General features: G+C 36.5%; 1 protein-coding gene across 2 annotated transcripts; it reads right to left on the bottom strand.

Annotated features, from left to right (window-relative positions):
* Positions 1-31: 31 nt before the first annotated feature.
* lpin1a (lipin 1a) lies at positions 32-27,588 on the bottom strand. Of its 2 annotated transcripts, none has more exons than XM_051134006.1 (21): positions 27,431-27,588; positions 20,707-20,907; positions 18,145-18,240; positions 13,797-14,098; positions 11,976-12,065; positions 10,968-11,066; positions 10,636-10,765; positions 10,274-10,550; positions 10,072-10,165; positions 9,799-9,980; positions 8,566-8,659; positions 8,357-8,426; positions 7,282-7,374; positions 6,410-6,471; positions 4,806-4,929; positions 4,572-4,720; positions 4,403-4,489; positions 4,161-4,313; positions 3,491-3,605; positions 3,308-3,411; positions 32-1,194 (listed from the first exon to the last, which is right to left on the bottom strand). In XM_051134006.1, the coding sequence occupies exons 1-21, from the start codon at positions 27,497-27,499 to the stop codon at positions 1,035-1,037; spliced, it is 2,751 nt and encodes a 916-aa protein (XP_050989963.1). In that variant the 5' UTR covers positions 27,500-27,588; the 3' UTR covers positions 32-1,034. The 2 variants fall into 2 exon arrangements, with proteins under 2 accessions (XP_050989963.1, XP_050989964.1); XM_051134007.1 differs by lacking the exon at positions 27,431-27,588 and adding an exon at positions 22,595-22,908.

The following is a 27,588-nucleotide window of genomic DNA, read 5'->3' as shown; positions in this document are numbered from 1 at the left end:
AATTACTTAAGTAAAATGGTATTTTTCTCAGGTGTGTTTGTGTTTATATATATATATATATATATATATATATTATGAAAATGATTAAGATGTAATAAATATGACATTAATATGAAGGAATTAATACAGGTAGGAAATACTTCATGACCTGAGTGTTCTTTGCATTGTTGTTTGCTTTTGTTTAGCTTCTGTTTTTCCTTAACATGCTCATGTCATATGACCTACGACATGAAAATGATTTCTGCATGATTCATATTTGCTGGTCAGAGTTAAGAACTTTACATAGGATGCACACAAATAATAAGGAATGCAAGATTATCACATAATTATAAGCAAAACGTAAAGTTTGTCCAGGGTGGCACAATTAAGAATGATCCACTTGCATTTGTTGTTTTGTTGTTAAAGAAATGGAGCGGTAAAAGAATTTCGATGAAAATGTAAAAACCGACACTTCATATTTTTCTTTGTTACGAAAGGTCACTTTAAGTTTCAAAAGACTACCTTGTATTCTGTATCACCTGAGATATACTAAAGTTGGCTTTATACCTACATCTGAGTTTATTATTATTTACTTTGATGAAACTTTTACATTTCTCTCAGCATGTTTTATGGGAAATGCTCAAAAAACATTTTATACTATGTACTAAAATAATTGTATTCCCTCATATATCTTCACAATCTTGGACGAAGCCAATAGACAATTTTTTTTAATAGCATAGGATAATTGGCTTGTTGGTTATGAATGTGATTGGCACTTCAAAATAGCTGTACCCTCATCAATCAACAAAAAAACTAATTCCCTAATATGAGCTGCATAATATGCTACCAGATTCTGATTATTTTCAGTAAAACAAAACATAAAACAGAAACGATAAATGTTTGTAAAAGTGTAAAATAATAATGAAGGAACAGGCAGAGGGAGGCACGCGGCCTGCAAAGTGCTAAGTTGCTTGTGCGTAGAGGAATACCACTATGGCAGTGCAGCGTTAGAGTTTGTAGGGGATGTTATCTTTTTTTTTTTTAATTATGTCCTTTCAGCTGCTCTCAGCATGTTGATCCTGCTTCTCTACCTCTGGTAACTGCTCTCTCCAAAAGGTGAACTGGCTGAAGGTGTCTGAACAGGGGAAGTCAGTGCTGTTCCCTCTGATCAGAGGAGGGAATACATGATCCACAACCTCACACAGACGTCCATAACTGTAAAACAAACAAGAGTATATAGATGAATTTACTGTCAGATTGATAAATTGCAAATTATTTGACACTACTAAATGATCTACTGTTAGATTCTAATGAGAATCACTGATAGTGATGGAAATTACAAAAATATTCAAAAGTAAAATATCCAGATGCATTTACGTGAAAATTTTAGAAGGAAATCATATAAAAATAAGGTTGCTCAAAAAAAAAAAAACCTAAATAATTCCAAAACAAGCAATGCCGTTTTAGTGGCATGTTGAAAAAAAAAAAAAGTTTAAAGTCGTAATATTTTGAGAATAAAAATGAAATTACAATAATATAGTCGAAACACTACGAAAATAAAGTCGAAATATTCAGAGAATAAAGTAAAAATTATGAGAATAAAGTCAAAATTATGAGAATGAATTCATAGCAATTATGAGATTAATGTTATAATATTTTGAGAGTATATTCTAGCCTATTGCGCATGCAATAAAACATTGGGAGCACTGGGAGGAATTCCGAAGTCTCAGCTTTCAAATTCTGTCAGTTTTATTATAAAGTTGTAATATTTTGAGAATAAAAATGAAATTACAAGAATCATGTCACATACTACAAAAAATAAAATCTAAATTACGAGATTAACTTCAAAGCAATTACGAGATTAAAGTTATAATATTTTGAGAGTATATTCTAGCCTATTGCGCATGCAAATGGGCTGGATTAGGAGCATCAGGACAAAATCCAAAGTCTCAGCTTTCAAATTCTGTCAGTTTTATAGCAAAATAATAAAAAATAATAATAATAATAATGTTGCTCAAAAAAACAAACAAAAATGAAATAATTCCAAAACCTACGATGGCGTTTTAGTGGCATCTAAAAAAAATAAAATAAATAAAAATCTAAGATTACGAGATTGAAGTTGTAATATTCTGAGAATAGTCTAAATATTTCAAAAATAAAGTCAAAATGCTACAAGAATAAAGTCGAAATATTTTGAAAATAATGTCTAAATATTTCAAGAATAAAGTCAAAATTACGAGAATAAAGTTAAAATAATGAGAATTAATTTATAGCAATTACGAGATTAAGTTACAATATGAAAAAAGTATATTCTAGCCTATTGCGCATGCAGATTGAACGGACTGGGAGCACCGGGAGAAATTCTAAAGTCTCAGCTTTCAAATTCTGTCAATTTTATAGTGAAATACAAACAAAATGTTTTACAATAATGTGTTTTTCACGATCTTTAATGTGGCGTGACAGATTGCTGTATTTGCTTCAGTTTAAGATGCATGTAAGTCAATCATCTTTCCGAGACATTCATTTAATTTAATTAGGCAAACTGTCTCTGCGAGTATGACACATGGTATGATTTCTGCTAATAATCCAATATATATATATATATATATATATATATATTTGTATATATTTTTGGTGTATTAAAAAGGGTTAAAAAAGAGAGCTATGGTACCCACCAAAGGAATGTTGATTGAGTGTGTGAACTGATGTTAAGATAAAAAGTTGTTCCTGTTCAGTCTATTAATAAATATCATAAAATTGACTCTTCCTCATCCCAGTAAAATGATGCAGCCGCTCGGATGCAACAATATTCAAATTAATGCCTGGCAACTTCTCCCAGTGCTCTCAATCCAGGCCATTTGTATGCGCAATATAGGCTATACTCTCAAAATATTATAACTTTAATTTATGCGTTTTAAATTCTCGAAACATTTCAAATTTATTCTCAAAACATTTCAAATTTATTCTTGAAACATTTTGACTTTATTCTTGTAGTATTTCGACTTTATTCTCACAATTTTGGCTTTATTCTCAAAATATTATGCCTTTAATCTCGTAATCTTCGATTTTTTTTATTTTTAGTGTGGCACTAAAATGCCATTGTACGAAACAGCCTTATTTTTTTTTTTAAACAATTATCAATTTTTTTCTTTTCATTTTGAGTGCTAAAAATTACAAAAAGAATCAAAAGTAAAACATCTGAATGCATTTAAATGACAATTTGGAAGGGAAATCCACATTAATTATCATAAAATAATGTCATAATGCAAAAAACAAACAAACAAACAGAAATGTTTTCATTAGATCCAGAACAGTTGTGTTCACTTACGACGATATGTTGGTCTTTGCATGTTCTTGGATGAGCTCTCCTTTAGGATTCACAGTAAATATTCTGTTCAAAGGCACTCCAACCTCTTTATATGAATAAACATCCTGAAGAAAAGAATGTTCCTTAGAAATTTGCATATATCAGCTGAAGGTAACGTTAGCAGTTCTTACTACTAGTACTTACTGTTGCTCTGTTTCCAAAAGCAGCATAGAAGGGTTCTGTGTTTGGATGGAACAGGTTTTTAATGTCGGTCAGACATTCGATTTTAAACTTTTCGGGCTTCTTCTCAATGACCTCCCTGAAATTAGAAAAAAAGAGATCAGTTACTATATGGTATTCTCACGGTGTTTTAAAGCCTATTCATTAGGGCTTGATGCATCGCAAATCGAGAAATGACTGTAATTGATTTTCCGAATGTAACGCAATTCGGTTACATTACATTGATTCTGAGCTTAGTTTTGAACAGCAGATGCATTAGAAAAAGCCATACTCTGCCTGCTTCCAATTCCTTATAAACATATAATAAACAAATAATCATTCATAAAGTTTGAAAAGGTTGAAGCGAATTACAAGGGTGTTTAGAGTGAGCTGTGTTTACATTAATTTCATATCATAAAAACATTCTGAGCCAAGGTGCAATTACATTACTCAGCTAAACGCGCAAGTGCTCTTCAGCGCACATCTTCGCGGTTCTAACCGCTAGATTAGAGGTCTATTAGAGGTCTGCTGTTACAAAACTAAGGGCAGAATCAGTTTCAGAGAGAAACGCAATGCATTTGGAATCGATCGATGAATTGCGATGCATCAATTTATCGTCACAGCCCTACTATACATGTTTTGTGTGTGTTACAACCTGTGAAATGCAGAGAACAGACTACTGGGACTAAGCAGCACAGGTCCCATGGGTAGCATGGTGCCTCGTTCATTAACCCAATGCAGGTAACCCCGGGTCATATCAGCCATGCCAATCGCCCGAGCTGAACAGTACATAAACTTGTAGCCATTCCTGTTTGTCGAAGATAATTAGATATATTAGACATTTTAAAAACTCACATTTAGTAGATGTACATGCTTTCTATGTGATGTTGGACTCACTGGCTGACTCTGTGGTAAAGTCGGGCAATGCCCTGATGGGTCCAGTCTTTACCCAGAGTTGGTAAAATGTGTCCTAGGGTGTCAGACCTAAAGGAGATTTTGCACTTTAGACAGTACCATCTGACGAACCCATTACATTGCGATAGAAAGTTGTGTTGAGTAGTCTCACCTTGTGATGGTGCCATCGATATCAGAAATCACTATCTTGTCATCCCAATTCCACAGATAAATGGTGCCCTCACAGCGGCAGGTGCCCTGATACTGGGTGGTGACGCTGAAGACCACATCATTGGGGCCGTCTTTTAAGTGCAGGCTGGCCTGTGAAGAACACGCTTGTAGTGTAGGTTTCCATAACATAGTCTGTGACTGACTCTACAAGCTTTATGGAAAATTAGATGCTTACTAGCTGTTCTGAAGACAAACGTAGAGTCTTCCTGTAGCAGTGGAGAACTTCAGGCTCATCACTTTCAGGATTCTGTTTAGCACCTCCACTGTCATCTTCACTGGATGATGATTCATCCTTTAATCTATGAAAAATACCACCAGCCAGTTCACAGTTAAAATGAAAAAGTTGTGTACTCTATAAATCAACATTCTCAGTAATATGTTTTGTTTGACAAATCACACAATTATCTCTGAAGCAGAGCTTTTAAAATTGAGTTTCTGTTCTGAAATTATTTTTGCAGTTACTGTCTATCCTTACTTTTCCTGTAAGAGCAGGCACAGCCATTTGTCTGGGTCTGGCTTCCGGTCTCATCTATGTCCCACTGTTTTTAGCTGTAAAAAACAGCTTGTTTTGCTGATTGATATTGCAAATTGGTGTGTCTTACCATATGATTTTAATGCATTATCTTAATTATGAGGACACAGGTTTGTAGTGCAAATAGTTTTAACATTTACTGCACGTTGTTATTCTTCTCACTATTTCCCTATAGCGGCTAATAAACCGGAAGCCTTGCCCATAGGTCTACTTCTGCAGTGAAAAATAAAGTGGATAGGATTTTAAAGGTACAGTACCAAAAACTGTAATTCTGTTTAATTTAAAAGACCTGAGAGAAAGTGTAGTATGTTCATGTTAAACTTAATCACAACTTTTGGAAGCAACCGACCTTAAAGGCACAATATGTAAGATATTTTTATAAAAATATTCAAAAACCACTAGAACAGTGTTATATATTTTGCTGATTTGTGTACTTACATTATCCCAAATGTTTCGAAAAATGTTTAAATCCAGAGAAATAAGCAATTTTAACTAGTGGAACAGACTGTGTAATTGCGTCGCCTGCCAATGATGTCATACAGCCTCGATTTTCCAGTGTTATTTTGTAGAAAACATGGAAACACCAAAGACGCTTTAATATGTTATGCATGAGAGCATTATAACAGAACTTTCAACACACTCAAATGTATAGAGTATGATAAAACAGCGCTGGTTATTCCTACAGAAGGAGCAGAAGCATTTGACTATGGCATAATAAAAGCTCTGCTGCTATTGAGCCGTGTATCTCGCTTGTCCTTCATTAGCAATCGCTCCAGCGTCCTCATTTTACCTCCACAACTTTCAGCCCGACCCTGCTTTATACTACAGTGACCTTAACAAGTCATTAGTACATTAGTTCATCCAAGAACATGATTTCTGCCTGAGTCCTGATGGATTGCACGGCTAACTCCCATGATTCCACACTCAATCACGGCATCATCAAACTACGCCTTTTGTTCTTTGTTTGTTTTGAATATGCGCCTAGAGGCATCTAGAGGCAAAAACTTACATATTGTGTCTTTAACTAAAGGTGGAAAAATTTTGTGCGATAAACACTGTAATTTTAATGAATAGCTGCTACAAACATTTGCATGCTGTCAATGTGGCCATTTTTTTATTTTATTTTATTTGACATGGGTCTGAATAGACGTATTGCATGTGAAAACTGAACAGCTTCAGCTGAAAAATCTTCAGGAAATACAGAATAAAATCCTTTTATCTTTTTGCAAGTTAGGTATAATGTTTACCTGTTTACAGATGCTGTTCTTATAGAATCCTCTCCACATTCAATCTGGTCAGATGCTGATTCCTGTTGCAGTAGGAATGATAGTAACTCAGTTAAATTTTGATTTGCATGCTTTTTTTTGCATATATAATATTTGCAAACCTGCAAAGTCAAAAAATCTTGGGATAAATCTGGTAACCCCTAAAGGATTAGTTCACTTCCAGAATAAAAATTCCCTGATAATTTACTCACCCCACCCAAAGATATTTGCGTCTTTTTTTCTTCCGTTGAAATGAAATTAGGGTTCTGAGGAAAACGCTGCAGGACTTTTCTCCATATAGTGGACTTTAATGGGAGCCAGTGGGTCTAAATGTTAGTTTTAGTGCAGCTTTAAAGGCTTTGAAATGATTAGTCATTTTCTAAAAAAAATAAAAATGTATATACTTTTTAACCATGAATGCTCATCTTGCACTAGCTCCACCTCACACATTACATAATCACATATGTGTGACATAGGCAGAAGTACCGACCCAGTGTTTACAAAGCTAACGTGTAATTACTCAATGTGTAAAGACGCACATGCGCATACTTTTTTTTTTTTTTTTTTTTTTTTAAGAAAATGACAGATTGTTTCACTAGATAAGACCCTTTTTACTCGGTTGGGATTGTGTAGTCATTTGAAGCTGCATTGAAACTACAATTTGGACCTTCAGCTGGCTGATCCCCACTGAAGTCCACTATATGAAGAAAAATCATGGAATGTTTTCCTAAAAAACCTTGATTTCTTTTCAACTTGAATATCTTGGATGACATGGGGTTGAGTAAAATATCAGGAAATTTTTATTCTGGAACTGAACTTATCCTTTAATTCAGTTCACAATAATGCAAACATACCGATTTGGAGCTGTTGTTTCTGCCCCGCCATGAAAACCACCAGCGTCCTCCTTTCTTGGGCATCTTCTCCTTCATGATGTTCTCCACTGCGGCCTGGAGCAAATGCACAGAGCCCCTGATACTCAAAACTCAAAAACTAAATGACAGGATGACTGTGACTGAACACACATGCAGCTAATAAATCAACACAAATTTACAAAGACGTACAGGACTAGAGCCGAAAACGCTAGGAAAACAGTATGTGAAGAAACCAAGAGCAGAGTAGACGTAACTCAGACAGGAATACTTAGCGCAATGGCGCACAATGGGATGGGATGAGGGGAGATCAATTTAAAAAAAAGAAGAGGAAGAAAAACAGGGAGGAGGGAAGAGACAAATTTAAATGCCCTGGAGTGCCATGAGAGCCGGGGTGTAGTATACACAAGGACTTTAAAAAGCCATGAAACACTTGCTGAACACTTGAGAAGACAAACAATACAAAAACAAAACGGTATTTCCTACCACTGTGATGCATTTTATCATTTGCCAATTTAAACTATGCCATTCATTCGGTTAGTACTGAGTTAGTGCAGACTTTAAGTAAAATCTTAAATAATCAAAGGTGTACAAATAATTATAAATAAACAAAAGTGAGACACATCCAAGGAAGCACAGTATTTTTTTTTTAAATTATAAATGCAGGGCAATGATGTTTGCAAATGAAAATTTTCTGTTGTAATCCTCCTGCAGGGGGCACATGAATCCAACCCTCATATAAATAATTAAGCTATTAGTTTAATTTAACATCATTGTAATTAATTTTAAATATTTTATTTAGAATTATAATTTTTTAATGTAAGTTATTTAAATTGTATATTAAAAAATAATCGTGCTTTCTTAATGTGTTAATATGTAACAGAGCTAAAGTTACCTACATACAGTGCATGTACGTCACCAGGCAATCATTGTTTAACACATATTAACAAGCTCAAACGTTGAGCTTTATTTAACCTATTGTAAGTTCACACTGTCAGTGTTTGTTGAATACCTAAAGGCATTCATGTGTATATGTGTGTGTTGTTTATGCAGTCCTTACCTTTGGCAAGGGCTTCTGGAAAACCTGCATGGCTAGTACGATAGGAGCGGCTGTGGTCCAGTTATAATACCTTTGTAGAGAGAACAAAATGTGTAAAATAACTAACAAATGTAATAAACTACTTAATTGTAAGTTTAGGAGTATTTGGACAATATTTTGATGAATTACATTATACATGTTAGTATGTGGCAGAAGGATTTATGACATACTTAGTGCCAATCTTTACAACCAGGTTGGGATCATCAATGATAGACGGATTATCTGCGAACTCCTGATAAGATATTGCTCGTTCCTCGAATTCCTCTGTGAATGAAAGTTTGTGAAAACTTTAATGGCTTAATTACTTCCCCAGCTAGTGAAATCTAGAAAAAAACAGGATGTTAATCCAAAGCCTACAGAAAAACAGAACAGACACTAAAAATACTAGGGCTGGACTAAAGATTTTTCTGGTTGACTTTTTAAGCATTAGTTGACTATTAGTTGCACGTTTATTAATAAACCATATAAATCATAATAATTAGCCTTTAATTGCCTACATAGCCTAATAAGCGCTTAATCACACGCAAAAAAAGCTTACCACAGCGCACCGGCCACACTACGTGTCAAGTAAAGACAGCAATGAGACTGCATTAACATTTTAATAATTTATTGATAAACTAGTGCTAGTCTTCGGTTTAAGACATGAAGTCGGTGATCTCTGCAGTAGTGGATGCACCTGTGCATGTTTCATATGGATTACATAATCTGAGAATGTTTGTTTAACATTTTAATTGGTTCCTTTAAAAGTAGACATTTCACTCTATAGATATATAGAGCCTATCTTCTTCACGTCTGTAAGGCAAGTATACACAGAGTTTCAAAGTTTTGTGCTCAAGTTCACCGAGACCAAGACAGCAGAAAACGCATCCTGTTTGCTTTCATTATTTTACAAAAGCGCAACGTTTTGTTGTTATTGTGAGTGCACACAATTAAATGTAGAGTATTTAGCACACATTTTTCTAGGTTAACATTAGATTAAGCGGCCATGTAAAGTTTCTGCTACTGACATGTTTCAAATAATAAGCCATATTTGAGGTCAATGAATGGTAGATGAGCTTTTGGATATCCTGACTGATATTACCACATAGACCAGCCGTTAACACTATGTCCGCTTTTTCTGCGACTAAGCGACGAATAAAATTTTGGTCGACCAAGCCTCTTCTTAAAGCCATAAAAAATAAATTATTTATACATTATATATCAATGTGGTGGTTGTGTTACTGTCTATGCAGGGTCTGAAGCTCTTGGATTTCATCAAAAATATCTTAATTTGTGTTCTGAAGATGAACAAAGGTTTTACGGATTTGGAACGACATGAGGATGAGTAATTAACGACAGAATTTTCATTTTTGGGTGAACTATCCCAAGAGAGGTTACAGGTACACCACAACTTGTCTTTTTACCTCTAGTGATCTCTCTGTTTTCTGTCAGTCCTCCACATAGAGAAATGGCTATGTGAGGCAAGTCTCCTAACTGGTCAGAAAAGCTGTCAACCCCACTGTCCATTCCACTGCTGCCCACTGACTGAGGGGATTGATTGGCACTTCTCGAATCTGCCCCACCCCTCACCGAAGTTGCTCCATCACTGAACAACAAAAAATAAATTTGACAATTAAATATAATTTTTAAAACTTACATTACACCTGGATCACATATATCTTAAAATGAAACATTACCTTTTTGGAAAGTACAAGGCTGCCACCTCAGGCTCCAACTCTGTGATGTCATCCAGATATACTCCATCTGATCCGAGATGCCGGCTCCTTTTGTCTAAAAATGGATGTAGTATGGCATTACATGTTTTGAAAAGTAATCAAGTGCGTTTTGCTCTGGAACTTTATCACAAAAATGCATTTTTAGAGCCTTAATGCTCTCTACCTTTTTTCTTGGATGGAGAGTCTGTCTTGCTAATGGCATGAGCTCCAGGACTGTTTCGCCCCTCCTCTAGATCTGTCATAAGATTGGTGGCTGCACTGATGGCCTCCACATCTACAGCAGTGGCAGATGTTGTCTCTTCAACCCTGAGATCAGGCGCAAACACGTCACTGCCATGAGACTCCACCATCCCATCTCCAGTGATGGTTCTGAAGTGTGTGCTTTCAGACGGTGGGATTGATCTTGGGTTCACCACCATGGGCTCTGACAAGAATGACGGCTGTGAAAGAAAGAAGATGTAGAGTTAGCTGCTTTACATTTGTTAATATGTTATGGTTATGTAGCATGTTTAGTGAGTATTGTACCTTGGCAGCATGAGGCAGCTCTCCCCATGTCCAAAGCATCTCAGGGTTGTCTGGTTTCCCTTCGCTCCTCTGACTGGCCAGCAATTCGGAGTCACTCTTGGGTGTGGATGGCAAGGAGCCATTTGGACTGCTGTGGGAGACATTGAGAAACATTTGGATTAAATGTAGATTTGTATTTATACAGCTGCTGTGAAATAAGCTGGGAACAGTGCCCTCAACTTTTAATTCTTTAAATTGGACAATACACTACAGAAATGTAAGGCTTTTTAAAGCTTAAGTTACAATGTATGACTTTGTTTCAATGTACATTGTATAGGGACTGCAGTGGTTACCTGAATGTGGACTGAAACATGGTTGTTTGTTGAGGGCAGGAAATGGATAATCCTGAATTGGTGGGAATGGGTAAAGAGCAGGTCTTTTCCAACCCTTTGCTATGGGTCAAAAAAAGATAACTTTATTTTCAAATGTGCATTATTTTGAATTTCATATACAGCATAAGCTTAGTAATATATAAGTCTGTTGTATACAGACAAGTATTGGCATGTATTGTGTATTTTGATATATCAGTATAGTCATCATACTGTATCTGCGGGAACAGTTTGCTGATGATGATCGATATATATTGATATAGCCTTCGGTCCAGTCTCGGTTACAGTCAGCAATACAGCATATACTGGGCTTTACTGTGAGAAACAATCCCGATGGCATGATTTTTTTTATTTTACATGTAATAAAATATGATGCAGACATACACATTTTTAGATTTCCCAGGGTTTTTTTTCCCACTTCACAGGCATCTCTTATTGTCTTTTTGCTGAATGCTGCAGCACTCCAGTTTCAACTTAAAAACTTAAGTTCTGCAGTTGCTTTAAAATTTTAAGTTAAATCAACTTAAACATACAAGTCATTTCAACTCACTACAATAAAATGTTTAAATTACTTGTACTTTCAAGCTGTTTAACTTATGAGTTGAAATGACTTGTACTTTTAAGTTGATTTAACTTAAAATTTTTAAGCAGCTGCTAAACTTATGTTTTTAAGTTGAAACTGGTAAAAACTTTTTACAGTGAGTTTAATTAGATTATTTCATTCAGTTGACAGGCACAGATACAGTTTGGGATTTATTTTCTTTTTCTTTGAAATGCACATAATAACTTTAAGGCCCTGTTGACTGGCAGGGGTCTCCAGTTAAGTTATTATGTTGCATACTAGTCGTGGTACGTTGTCTCTTTCGCTATGTATTGTATGCATGTCATGTTCATTCTCTTTACTGCAACTTTGCAACTTTATATCTTGCAATTGTGACTTTTCATAATTGCACTGTGGCTTTAGTGGCATACCTTTGAATGCCAGTCCAGTTCCCTTCAGACTGTTTGTATGTGCTGCTAGTTCCTTTCACCTTCTCAGCAAATAGCTCATGTGACATGGCTCTGAAAACACATACAGTATAGGCAAACATATAAGTAAGTATATATAAAAGTACATTTATATTCCATACATATAGATAATCTGCAATTCTTGTCTTCAACGTGCTCATTCTTCCAGGAAGACAGAGAGCATTGTGGGGTTTCTAAAGAGCTGGATTCAAACTGTTTGCCGAGCAACATTCTTGAGTTTAGAGTAATTCCCAGCTGACTCTTTTTGGCCTTGTGAACAGTGTTTTCCCAGTGGCCTTTACCGTCACTTTTTAAATTTGTTACTGGTACCTGGGAAACAGATTCTTGGTAATGCAAAGCATGTAGTGCACTAAGAGTTTGACCTTTAACTTGCTTATCCAGACTGAACAGTTAAAATACATAACTCGTCGTCCACTGGGAGTCAAAGAAAGGGAAAAGGATGTTTATGTTGATAAACTGGTTTAATTCCAAATCATTTCTTTTCTTAGATATGTGGGGGTAATGCTAGATTGCCCAGCATTACAAAGGACTCCCCTTGAGCTGGAGCCAGAACTGGCATGGTTTCATGAATTTCGTGGAAAAACATTGGAGGGGCTGTTTGAGCCGCTTGTTTACTTCAGCAATAGGACTGGCGATCTCTTTTTCTCCACTTGGCCTCTCTCTCTCCATTGGAGAGCTTTTTCGAAGAGTGAACAAACAGACACAGCCCACATCACAAGACCACTGCATCTGGATTTATTCCAGCAAACTTGCAGCAAACAATTTATGCCACTGCAATCACACAATTTGCAGTGTTTTCAGAAGGAGGATCTCTGTGCATTATCAGAACCATCTGTTCTGTCCTAAATGTTGCATGCTCTATGCTCTACAGGAAATAAGTTAAGCTGCACAGCTCCTGCCAGGCTGAACTCACAGAAAAGTGGGATTTAGATTCAGTGTGAGATCTTGGCAAGACCACTATCCCCATTTACCCACAAACAATGAAAGTGAATGGTGACCAGAGGCTGTCAGGCTTCAAAAACACCATCCATGCCATCCATCTCAGCTCTCAAAACTCACTTAAAGGGATAGTTCATCCAAAAATGAAAATTCTGTCATTAATTAAGACCTTCATCTTTGGAACACAAATTAAGCATAGACACCAATGCAACTACCACGTTCAAGGCCCAGAAAGGTAGTAAGGACATTGTTAAAATAGTCCATGTAACAAAAGTGGTTCAACCTTAATTTTATGAAGCTGCAAAGAATACTTTTTGTGCACAATGAAAACAAAAATAACGGCTTTATTCAACAATTTCTTCTCTTCCGTGTCAGTCTTTGATGCATGTTCATGAGAGTAAGTGGCAAAAACTGAAAAAGTGGCAAAGTGGTAAGTGGCAAAAACTTCTTCTCAGAAGAGAAGAAATTGTTGAATAAAGTAGTTATTTACGTTTTCTTTGCACACAAAAAGTATTCTCATAGCTTCATAACATTACAGTTGAACCACTAATGTCACATGAACTATTTTAACGATGTTCTTACTAACTTTATGGGGCTTGAACGTGGTAGTTGGGTTGCCATCTATGCAGGGTTTAAAGATTACATCAAAAATACCTTAATTTGTGTTCCGAAGATGAACAAAGGTCTTACAAAGGGCATGGACATTGTTCAAAATTTATGCTTTTGTGTTCAGTGGAAGAAAAAAACTCAAACTGGTTTAGAATGACACAAAAGTCATGTGTAATACAGTAAAAACTTTCTTTCATATCTACTTTTTGTTCTGACCTGCTTCCTGTAGCCTCTATATCATCATCAGAACTCATCTCAATGGGAAACATGTCTTCGTCTTCTGAAAAGTCTCCGTTGTCCTCTCGTTTCATGCTGTCTACTTGCGATTTTCTCCTCCTCTTCCTTCTCTTCTTCATGATTGAACTGTCACTAGGGGCCTGCATGGGGCCCAGGGTTTGAATGGAGGTTCCGTTTCCAGACTCAGACAGACAGGATGTGCCTTTTCCAACATGGGCCTGCATTAGGGCAGAGCCCTCTGAAATTATGGGTGATGTAGCCAAGTGGGATGGCACCATCTCCTGTAGAGAAAGTAATAATAGTACTAAATGTAGGCATGCTTTAGGGAGGTTTTGCATTTTAAATTTTTTTAACCTTTGGAGGAAACCTTCTACAGTGCCTTTTTCCATTTTTTTCACATTTTGTTATGTTGCAGCCTTGCTTTAAATTACTTTTTTCCCCACATCAATTTACACTCCATACACCATAATGACAAAGCAAAATCAGATTTGTGACAACTTTGCAAATGTATTAAAAATAAGAAATAAAATCAGAAATAAGTACATTGCATAAGTATTCATGCCCTTAACTCAGTACTTAGTCTTTTTGGGTATGATGCAACAAGCTTTGCACATCTGCATTTGGCAATTATCTTCCATTCTTCACCTCTCAAGCTCTGTCAGGTTTCACCAGAAATATCTGATTGCATTCAAGCCAAGGCTCTGGCTGGGCCACTCAGGGACATTCACATAGTTATATAGATATAGATATAGAGTTACATAGATATATAGAGTTATATTACAGAGTCTATAAGCCACTCTTGCTGTGTGCTTGGGGTCACTGCCCTGTTGGAAGGTGAACCTTCTGCCCAGTCTGAGGTTCTGAATGCTCTGGACTGGATTTTCATTAAGGCTATCTCAATATTTTGATGCATTGAGCTTTTCTCTACTCTCACGAGTCCCTGAAAAACAGCCCCACAGCACGAGGCTGCTACCACCACACTTTTCTTTTGGGATGGTACTCTGCAGGTGGTTTCTTTCCAGCATGATGCTTGGAATTGAGGTTCATCAGACCAGAGAAGCTTGTTTATTACAGTCTGAGGGTCCTATAGGTGCTTTTTTGCAAATTCCAAGTGGGTTTTCATGTGTCTTCACTGAGGAGAGGACTGAGTTTGGCCACACCACCATAAAGACCGAATCGGTGGAGTGTTGCAGTGATGTTTGTCCTTCCGCAAGTTTCCATCTGCATATATGATTATGGAGATCAACTAGAGTGACCATCAGCTTCATGGACACCAGTCTAACCAAGGCCCTTTTCCATCAATTGCTTTAGGAGGCCAGCTTTAGGAAGAGTCCTAGCTGTTCCAAGCATCTTCCATTATGGATAATGTAGGCTACATGCTTCTGTGAACCTTTAATGCAGCAGAATATTTTTCTGAACACTTCCCCAGATCTGTGCCTTGACACAAGCCTGTTTCTGAACTTTACAGGAAGTTATTTTGACCACAGGGCTTGGCTTTTGCTCTGATATCCATTTTCAGCTGTTAGACCTTTTCTAAGAGGTGCCTTTCCAAATCATGACAATTTCAATGAATTTGCCACAGTTTAACTCAACACTCCAAGTGTAGTGACATCTACAAGCGATATGAGTGTTCCTGAGCTAAATTTCAAGTGTCCCAGAAAAGGGTATGAATACTTATGCAATGAAATCATTTCAGTTTTTTATTTTAAAAAAATTAGCTAATTTATTACAAACCTGTTTTGTGCTTTGTGCTTTTGGTGTATAAAGTTTAGACTGATGTGGAAAAAAGCAATTTAAAGCAGTTTAACATAAGGCTGCAACATAACAAAACATGACAAAAATGAAGGGGTATGAATACTTTCGCAAAGCACTGTATAACTGTTTGAAGCAAATATTCTAAGAAAAAGACTGTAAGTAAACATATTGAAAAAGACAAAAATATTAACTATATAGTTCCACTGACCAGTGAGAAATAAAATGTAAAATGTCATAATTCACTCACCACTGGCAGGTATTGCAAAAAGTTAATATTGGACCCTTGGACAGAGTGTGTTGTAGGCAAATAGTTCCCTTACAAAAACACTGTATATATGCAAACACAACTATTTACTCATAACCATGAATGTAGACTGTAGCCATAGATTTGCTTTGACTGTGTCCGCTTAAATCCCAGAAGCACAACAATGTGACCCTAATGCCTTTTGACAGATCACTGCATCTTTCATTACAGACAAACTCATGCACGTGCCACAGCTCTGAACTGTCTCTAAGTCATGGTTTCATCAGACGTAAGTGCATGGCTACACATAAATATGTGATAATATAATGTTCAGTTGTTTACGTCACTCACTTGCCCTTGAGAACCAGACAGCCAACACTGCCAGCTCATACGTCAGTTATTGTTCCCATTCAAGCAGACAGACCATTATTAGCTCGAGCTCTGCTAAACTTTATCACCACAACACAAATAGAAATGCTGACTATACAACAGCAAAAACCATCACAACAACTAATACAACACTTGAAAATCACATTTGTTCTTCAGAAAAATCCTTCAGGTTTTTGAACCTTTCCAACAATGAAAAAATGGATCTCATAATCATACAGAGGACAACTGAGGGACTCATATGCAACTATTACAGAAGGTTCAAACGCTCACTGATGCTTCATAAGGAAAAACACAATGCCTTAAGAGCCGGGGAGTGAAAGCAAATTTTTGAATTTGAAGATCTTATTTTGTCTTCTGGGAAACATGTAACTATCTTCTGTAGCCTCTGAAGGGCAATACTAAATGAAAAAAATATGATATTTAGGCAAAATAAGAAAAATGTCCATCTTCATTCTGTTCAAAAGTTTTCACCCCCAGCTTAATGCATGTTTTTTCCTTCTGGAGCCTTAGTGAGCTTTTGAACCTTCTGTAATAGTTGCATAAAAGTCCCTCAGTTGTCCTCAGTGTGAAAAGATGAACCTCAAAATCATATAGTCATTGTTGGAAAGGGTTCAAATACACAAAAATGCTAAAAAACCAAACAATTTGTGGGACATGAAGCATTTTTCTGAAGAACAACGGCCAGTTTATCTGTTCAGAACAAACAAGGGACTCATGAACAACTATCAACAAAAAAAAAAAAAAAAAAAAAAAAACACACACACAGCTGTGGATAATTATTTTCTCTTGTGAACTATATGTAAACATCTTTTATGTGAAATATCTTATTCAGGTCAGTACTAAACAACTAATAACATGCATTTTGTATGATCCCTTTTATTTTGGTAAAATAATTAAAATACTTAATGAATCTGAAAGAGGGATGAAAACTTCTGACCTCAACTGTATGTCATGTGACATTTTGTGTATGGTATTCCAAAAAAAAATCCCCTTCTCTTGTACTGGCAACAAGACAATCTCAAGTTCACTGCACTTCAGTGAAAAAGCTTTTCAGCTTTAAAACTGCTATTTTAAAACTGCTAAAAATGCTAGACACACCATGTATACACTTGAATAAACATGTATTCATAACAGAAAACCATATGAACATAAATGACAGTATTCAGGAGTGTAGCAATTTCATATTCCTGTGAATGCACTCCAGTGATAGCTCTCTGCTTGCTACTGGCTATATTTAGGTAAATGAAGCACAAACATCTAAACTGGTTCAGACAAACAGACAGTGATTCTGCCGGCATAAAGAATGACATAATTTAGTAAGCACGTAATATTGTCATAAAGCTGTACTGTATGTAAAGACAGCCTTATTTTAGTCACACAAGGCAAGGGTTGAGGGATCACAGGATAAGTGCATCTCTCTTTTGAGCCATTGTCAATCCTGCAGGAGCCAGAATGTTCCACATGAGTGCTAATTCTAGCAATTACCAAACACAGTGTACCTCAGCAGATATTCATCTCAGGCATTTGTGCCCGTGATGAGCAAGAAGTTTGGAAGTCTAAACCAAGAGGATAACCGACATACGCAGACAGAGCTTTTCTTATCTTAGAAGTCAGACAGTGTTTCAGGGCTTTTCTCCTGTGCATTACTTTGCCCTTTAAATTTCCTGACTTGCTTGGGAAGCATAAAGATGTGTCCCGTTTTAGACAGGACAATGGTGCCCTTGGCAGAAAGAATCTGTTCTAGAAAAGTGTTCAGTCTCGGGTAGCAGAATGTGTGCGGCTGGATTGTTTCCAGTAAACAAGTTCAGATTTCAAGCTATGGTACTCATGAGGAGACTTGCATACGTCGTGTTGCATTTCTCAGTGCACAATGACCCTTGGCTGCAATGAAAACAATGCTACAGGATTTATTGTTTGGTACAGGACACCAATACTCACCTCATCACTTTCTGTTTCTTTGACAAAGAATGCCTCTCCATTTTCACCTAGTTTCATGTGTAAACTGACCGGCTCCCCATTTATCTCAATGTCAACCTGAGGAGAAAGGGAACATGGAATGCTGTCACTATAATAAAGGCAATTTACTACAGTAAGCCATGTGTAACACAAGGCCAATAACAATGCTAATTTTATCTCATATTTAAACAACAGCTTAAGTCTACAACTTCAAAGACTTCATGTATGTCCATGTCTCCAGACGTTCTGGACGTTGGACAGAATGATAATTTACTAACCTTTATATGGTTCCAAACCCAAAGTTTTATTCATTCAGTTCAGTTCATGTTTATTTGTATAGCGCTTTTCACGATACATGTTGTTTAAAAGCACCTTTACAGAAAATGTGTGTTTTTACATTACAGTTAAGAGTAATGTATTATCAGAAGTGACTGTGTCAAAGTCCATATGGCAGAAACGTACAGTTTTAAGATTAAACAAATTCATCTTCGGAACACAAATGAAGATATTTTTTATATTATCTCATACTTTTTGTCTATTTAAAACCCACACATTCAAATTCAAAAATTTCACACATTAAAAAGTATAAAAAGCAGTTTAATCCAATTTTTTTTAAAGAGACTGGATCACTTTATATGTTGAACACATTTAATTTAGGCTTTTAGCACACATATATAGAGGACATCAAACATGGCATGCGGAAGCTCAAATGGGGATAATAGCCCTCATTGAGCATGTTTACATGCACACCAATGCGCTGATATTTACCAAAAATCAGTTTATTGGATTAACTGGTCTACATACAAATCAATAACCTAGCAATGCAAGACTGTATTTTTAAATGCAAATGAGTTGCAGCTCCCCACCCCCTTTTCCAGAATAGGGCTGTGCCTTTACAGCTTGTACCTCAGATACCAAAAAACATCTGTTTGGTTTTAATTATCATGTCTATTGTGCTGAAATCATGTGTTTTAAAGCCATATTAGTTTAAACTTATGATATATGATTTTCTGAGCGCACACATCCAAAGCATGCGCACAGAAAGCAACTGTCACATGACAGGTGAGTACTAAACTAAGTTCTCTTTTATGTCTTATTGCACTTAAACTGTCAAATACACACAAGTTTATGTTAAAAACACACAGGAATTGTGTTGTGTCTGTGAAGGTAAACAGCTGGGAAAGAAACCGCATGTTTATATTAGATCTGTGTGGTAGTAGAGTAATATACAGTACATAAATCAATAAATCCACTGCTCTCTTGTGTCATCTGAGGCTGGGACTCTAAATAGTGTTCTGTGCTTGTCTGTGCAGCCAACAACAGAACAGTTAGCATGCTTTGCTTCACCGTTGTTGCTTGCAAAAACAAAATGGCAGTGCAGTGGGTGGAAACATGATGATTAAGGGGCGGTAATATTATAATAAGATCCCCTTCCTACATCTAGGGGGGGGCGAAATCTGCGCAGCTCGTTTTTTCACATGCTTGCAGAAAAAGGCTTACCAAAATGAAGTTACTGGTTTTTCCTTTTTCACGTTATCTGGGTTGGTAAATGCAATAGGGACCTGATTATAGCACTTATACACTGAAAAAGTCAGATTTTCATGATATGTCCCTTTTAAATAAAGACTTAAAAACCCCAGAGTATGTCAAAATGTCAGCGGGAAACTTGCACAGACTTATTCTTGCAAGTTTCTATGACTGTACCACCCAGGGTTGCCAGGTTCTAATAACAAAACCTACGCAATTGCTACTCAAAACTAGGCCATAACTAGCCAAATTGCATTTCAAGGGGGTACCCCAGTAAAAAACGCATTCTGGGGGGTAAAATACTAGTTTTTTGGCAGGGTTCCCCTAGTAAAATTCACATTTCAGGGGCTAAATATCATGTTTTTGGGGTCGCTTCAACTCAACAATGGACATAAAAAACAACCCGTGGCAAAAGTGTTAAAGTAGCCCAAATTCCGTGGAAAAATGCGGATTTGGCAACACTGGTACCACCTGTCCTTTGTCTGCACAAATTGAGAACACATTTTTATATTTCTTTGGTCAAGAAAAAGTCATAGTTTGCAACATAATTTACACCTACCCTACCACGAAACACTTGCTGTGGACAGATGCGCTTAAATCTGCCATGTATGTTTTCCTGTCACATATCGCACATGCGCACCAACGGGATGCAGATAAAGCTGTTTATATACTGGGCACAATCAAGGTAATGGATAAAAAACTAGCTGTCAGTTGTGTCAATCTGTTTATTCTCAAGCTGTTTATGACCTTATGCCGATAAAGGGAAATGGTTTACCTTGTTCACAAACATAATCGGTTTAAGAACGTGCATGTAAACACACTCACTGGTTCTTGCAAAAACTTGAGTGTGCTTGTGTGACATGACAACAAACATCAGAAGTCAATAATAAAAGAATGTTATATTTTGTGGGTGAAATAACCCTTAACACACAAGATGAATCGCTGATATGGTAAGCTGCAAAAATATGAAAAATTTCATATGCTGCCAGCCTAAAACATGTCTGTACTAGTGCTTACCACTTTCTCCCGTGAGCGCAGCACACCCATCTTGCCGAAACGGACGTGAAACGGCGAGCACTGCAGAGTGCCGTCGGGCTGACGCACCACAATAACATCGATACAGCCGGACAGGGTGGCAGGGTTAAGGCCTCTATAGAGCTCCTTCACCTGCACGAAAACCTGACCGGCTAGCTGACCCACGTAGTTCATGGTCTGACTCTGAAAAATAGAGAAGTCAAGCTTTTAAAGTCAAACATGAAACCTCTCAAATCAACACCTTTTTAAACAAGTATTTGATCTTTTTTTTCTTAAATCAAGCAGTATAATTCTCTCTGCACTTAAGCACTAAAATTAATAGCTGTTTGTGTGAAAGTGCACAGTCAAGTGTGTAAAGGCAACTGTGATGTTGATGAGCCATCTGTGTGTGTGTTTAGTGAGTATGATAACTTTCAACATCTCTAAAATAAACAGTCCTCTACGATTGTGCAAAATTGTGCAGCTGCAGGTCTAATGGAGAAGAAAAAACCTGTAGAACGAAGTAGGTCTAATAGAAACATGCTGGCTTGTTCAACTCGAGCCAGGATCTCTTTGGCAATTTAGGTGAAAGGTAAAATATCCTAGAACCCCCTAAGACTGCATGCAGTAGATACAATGACATTGCTCAAAAAAGGATTACAAGTGGTGTTCCTTAAGCATTGCCAACAGTTTAATAATGCATGGTTTTGGCATACTCAACCAACCCAGAAAACGACTGCCTCTCTGTAGTGCACAACATGTAATGTTTAAAGTAATTAGCTAATTGCAAGTGTCTGCAATTTAAAAAAAACAATCCAGTGTGCACTATTACAATATGCAAGCTAGGGCTTGTGTAATTCCAACAGAGCAAGTTTGCATTAATGGGAAGGGAAAAAAATCATTTTGCATGCATGCAGAGTTCCCACACTTTTTGAACAGTTAGTTTAATGACCTGCCCATGACCTTTCCAGCTGTTCATGATTACTAAAAGGATTATTTAGAATTCATTTTACAGAGATTGCCAGGCAGATTTGCATTTGTTTATCAGGTGCCAATTTGATAAATTAACAGAATTAAACATTTATATTTAGTTCTGTACAAATGACCCTCAACGGACAGGCTGAAGCTGCCCGTGGTCAAACATTTCAAGCCAAAGAAATAAGGAAATACAAAAGTAGAATTATTCACTACAGACTTCAATGGAAGTCACAGTTTATCATGTTTTTCATGACTGTGGAAACTTAGAAAAACCTGACAATTTGCCCCCTAAATGTAACCCCAGGATTGTGTAAAAATCTTCATTGTTCATACACAACAGACTGATCCTTCACATTTACACAGTTGCACACAGTCACATGGGACTGACATTGCTTCAATAGTCCTGCTGTTAGATACTGGTGCCAATAATAGCGCAAGCATCCAAATGTACATTGCATCTATGATGCTTGATTTGATATTAGAGCTGCAGGGTAATTACCTATAACACTTTAAGACTCATTTCAACTAGTTAAAACAGAATATCATCCAGGTCACTGCTAAGGTCATTAAAAAGGAAGCAGGAATAATGCAGAGAAATGACATGCAATTCTGCTCCATATTATAATTTGTGTAGTTAACCTTAATTAAATCCACGTCTACAACATCAAATGTGTATGATAGTATTAACAACTGCACGATTGCTATAGAAACGAACGTCACGGATCGTTCAGTCACGGACCCAATGAATGTAAACAATCATCCGCTGTGCAACAAAAACAGAAGCCCCCTTTACTGTGAACATAAATATGTTAATCCAAACAAGACAAGTACATGCATTTACGTTTGCTAATGATTATAATCAGAGGAAATGAGAGGCCAGTGAGGGAAAAATTAAATTCCCTGTAATACATACGTGGGATGCGGCAGAGGCGTTAGGATGTTACAGCCATTCAAAAGTACTTAGTGGATCCTCGGACGCTGCTGAATCCGGTTGACGTTCGCTGCTCTTCGCTCATGTATTTTGTCTCTACAGTGTCTGTTCGCTGACTGTCTGTGTTTGTGTTGTATTTAAAGCAGGGTGGAAACTGTGCAGTGAGTAACAGTCCCTGCCTCTGCAGCTGACATCACGGTTAACCCTTTGCACCCAATGCTAGCTACGCGACGCGACAAACGGCTATAAGCTCCCGTTTACAGTCAATAAAGCTTCCTACTGTATCGAATAGAATGAGCGCGACGCGTCTTTCGCGTTTGTGGTTGGAGTCATGACGTCACCACACAGTGGACCAATCAAGCACTTTGTTGATGCGACGCAACGCGACAAGAACGCTAGCGTTATTGACTTCGACACCGCAAACAAGCGTCAACGGCATTACTTGTTATTTTAAGCATATTTTAACGAAAAAAGTATTTTTTTCCTGTGTTATTATGACTGTGAACAGCTCGTTTTGTTTGCGTTTTAAATAACCTATCATTCAAATGTATCGACTGAAATCCACATTTATCTAAGCTATATTTGATTATAATTGCTTGCTGAATATGTCTGTGTGGTGGTGAAATAACCCTGACCGTGCATTACATTGAATGTAACGTTACGCGTTTAATGGATTTAACACACACAATTCTGCTCACGTGGCAGGAAAGCAGCAGCAGCTGAACTGCCATTCAGTGTTTACAGTAGCATGAGTGTGTGTGTTTGTGGCTGTAAGTCATCATAGAAAAGATATGTGGGTGCTTGAGTGGAGGTTTATTGATTGTTATTCCACCACCATTGCATGCTGTTAAAATTGAAAGGTTTTTAATTACGTGCCTCATATAGCTTAATATGTTCATAATTGCAGACAGGGAAAAAAACTGCACAGATGTACATCACGGTACAGCAAGGGTATCAGATGGTAACATGTATGCTTATACATATTGTTAAGTAATAATGCAGTAATGGTTTAGATGAGGTACAGTACATGCAACTAAAAGCATGCATTTTTCTCATTCTGATATAGCAGTTATAGTGTAATGTACTGTGGTAACCCCGGTGTCCTTTTTAGAGGAATTTTAGACCTTGTGTTTGTTTGAGTGGTTCAGCAGACAATGTGTGTGTGCATGTGTGTGTGTTTAAGTTCAGGAACTGCTGCTTTTCTCTGAAAAGGGTGACTGAAAAAGACAAATGTATGTGTGTATGTATATGCATGTGTGTGTGCATTTCTGTGAATTGCTATTCAGAGAATGAACAACCTAAGAGAATTTGCTCATGTTAAAGCAAGGACTGCCCAGCTATCCGGTTACACGGCGTACTCTCAGCATGCACTCTGTTTCATCACGATCTGTGTATTTCTCCACAGGATACACCAGAACACTAGAGTACATTCCAAATACACTGGTGGGGTTTCTAGGAATCAGATAGTGTGGGGTCTGAGGAGAGTGAATAATAATAATAATAGTGATTGAACCAAATAAAATTTGCTGACATGGTGGGCAAGATACTAATAAACACTGATGAACACTGATAAACACATTTCATACTGTGCATTCATCTTAATTAGTTTAGCTGTCTCTTGTCAGTCTGTAATAACACTTTGTACATAAACATGAAATATTCACTATATTTAGCTGTAATCATTATCTTATCTACCCTTAAGCCTACTCATATGGTTCTTTACAGTGCAGCCTATAAGCTTAAAGCACGTGGCTGACTGTGAAAATACATTCCCAAGAAAACCCGTTCACATGGAGGAAGGGGGAGTCGCCTGGGATGGGTTTTCTCCACCAATCAGAGAGGGGTCTGTGACACAAGGCATGCAGGGTCATGTGTTAACTAAACTGCTGACCTTGCTATTGTAGGAGGGAAGACTGACACTGGGACTCTTCAGTGAAGTGGGGCCTGTTTTTCTGCATCGCTGCATTGTATTCCTGACATCCCAGGGCAGTACAACATGTACCATATAGGCAGTAAAACAAGATCCTGCTCAGTATGATGGATTGGGTTGTAAACAAGTGGTGAAAGTATGTTTGAGAGCATGACATATAACAGTGTGCAGCAGATTGTGTCAACAACAACTGTCACCTGATTAAAGAATGTAATGAAATGAAATTAAAAGGATATGATTAGTTCAAATTAAAATGATTTAAAAGACTACCAAATCAGTCAATAGATAATATGATTGCAGACTCTAACTAAAAAGTGCTAATTCCTGAATTGCTCAGATGTTAGTAAAAATAATTAAAAATAATGTGTTTATAAAAACAAAACAAAAACTTTATAATAAAAAGAATTAATTGTGTATTTTTAATAATTAAACACAATAAACGAACATGCAAAATTAACAACCAAATTAAACTAAATTAAACTTTTTCAGGCATTTTCAGCCTTTTTGAAGCCCCAAAATAATATTTTCTAATTTTTCCAGTTTTATTTTCTAATCATATTTTAATCTATGGACATTTCTAGACAATCCCATAATTTTAAGGATAAGAGGTAAAACTACTAATAATATAATATAAAAATGTATATTCAAATCAATTAGTAAATAATATGATTGCAGACTCTTAAAAACTCAAAAGTGCTAATTTCTAATTACTAATTTGTTTATAAAAAAAACTTTATAATAAAAATAATTAATTGTGTATTTTTAATAATTAAACACAATAAATGAGCATGTTAAATTAACAACCCTAATTCAATTCAATTATACTTTTTCAGCCATTCTCAGCATTTTTGAGGCCCCCAAATAATATTCAGACACACCAGCTTAGTTTTATTTTCTAATCTTATGTTAATCTATGGACATTTGTAGACAATTCCATGACTTTAAGGATAAGAGGTAAAACTACTAACAATATTATATAAAAACTAAATTTATTACATTAATTTTATTATATTAATTTTACTTTTCCAGGTTTACTACTTAAGCTACGACATATATGTTTTCCTGGTTATATGAGGAAGAACATGGGAACCTTGGTTGTTGTTGAAGGAGTGAATTGACATTTTTTGTTTTTAGCCTATTTTAAAATGTGTGTTTTTTTTTTTAATGTATGTATTTATTTGGACATGGGAACTGGGTAGGAACACACTAAAAGAACATGAGTGAAATATGAGATAATATTTACACCATCTTGTCTCGTCTAAACCTTTCACACCATGCAGAGTGCAAAAGAAAACCGAAGAACAGGCTTGGCTGGAAGTTCATGCTGATGTCTGTTTATAGTCAATCAAGCTAAAGACCCTGTTCTCAAAAAAACGGCAAAACAGTTTCCTTGGTCTCAGCACAAGTAGACTCTTGTTCTGCTGCACTGGTAGTTTTACATAAGTTATTTCAGGCTTGAAGTAGCACTGGCCATACTTAACTGCAAAGGAGCATTTAATAACATCAATCATTAGGCTATAGACCTCCAACTTGCATCTTTAAACTCAGCTGAACATAACCACAAATAAACTGTACTTCACAGAAGAAACAGTAGCAAGATTTTCTTAAAAATGATTCATTCATGAATTATGAATCATAACAATTAATGAGTTTTTTTATGACCACAGCAGTGATTATACAACAACGCACAGCTCCTGACCTTCACTGAACACACGACTTTTCTAGATATGGCCTGACCTTAAATTGAATGTCTTATGTTACCTTTTAAAGGGGACGTCGGATGCAAAATTCACTTTTACATGGTTTGCATATGAATGTGTCTTATCACAACCACTGTACAATGATAAATATCTATTAATTTCTTTTTTCTTTTTTAATAGAAAAAAAAAAATCCTAAACAGTCTCAGTTATCTAGCTGTTAAGATTTTCTGAGGCCTCGCTTACGTCTGCTGATGGATTGTTGTGTAGTAGCATATTTCCGCCCTCAGCCAATTGTATGCTGTCCGCCATTTTCTAAGCGCTGTAATGACAACAATGTCTCATAAGCAATGCAGGCGTTTTGTAGTTGTATATAAAAGTGAACATAAGAATCTTAATTTTCTCCTGACATCAGAGTCACTGAGGAAGCAGTGGATTAGTTTAGTTTTTTTATTGTAATGCACTTGATCAGTAGCTCATTATCATTTAAAGAGACATACACCGAAATGGGTCGCTGTGAACAGAGCTGTTTTTGACAAGAAAAAAGGGTGTTGTTTTACATGACAACTGAGGAATTTTAACCAAAGTAGGGTGAAAAATGGGCATCCAGTGTCCCCTTTAAAAATACTCTGTATATTACGAAACACTTTACTCAGAGGTTGAACGCAAACCTGGTCAGTCTATTTGGAAATGCCCGTGTAATCTGACACAGTGACGCACTCAGTGCTCTTTGGTTCTAGGTCACATAGATGCAGCTCATGGTGTCTCTGACGATGGACTGTCCTGTAGTTAAGCCAAGCGGACATTTGATACGCAGGTGCCAAAAACTCCTTATATTTCACAGACTAATTAATAAACATCATAACATAATAAATAAATTCTAGTCTTATGCATTAGAACATTTATCTCAAATCCATGCATATTATACACACTTTTGTTGTAACATGCTAATAAATTATTTCCAATATGAGAACCTTATTTTAAAATACCCATTGCATGACAAGAATTCAGGCCACAATCAGCACAAAATTACTGAGAATAAGCAGCTACACTAGAGCTGTTTGAAAAAATAATCAAAACTACAGTTAACGCTTTGTTTCTATAACATCTGGCCTAGAGAGATATTTTTCATTTACATTTATTTTACTCCATCATACTGAATATTAAACTGACAAATCACGGTGTGTTACCCATGTCCAGCTCGTCTCATTTGGGCTGAATCTCTCATTGTATTCTTCCACTTGATCCTCTGCTATCATGATTCCATTATCCACTTGCGTATATGAAATAAGCCTTTACTACAAAGCTGAGACTAGTCTTTATGCAGTGCTTGTGCTAACAACTGAGC

The sequence above is a fragment of the Labeo rohita genome, chromosome 17, assembly GCF_022985175.1.
Source record: "Labeo rohita strain BAU-BD-2019 chromosome 17, IGBB_LRoh.1.0, whole genome shotgun sequence".
NCBI classification, from domain to species: domain Eukaryota; kingdom Metazoa; phylum Chordata; class Actinopteri; order Cypriniformes; family Cyprinidae; genus Labeo; species Labeo rohita.
Note: the sequence above shows the minus strand (reverse complement) of the source record. Positions and strands in the feature narration are given on the sequence as shown.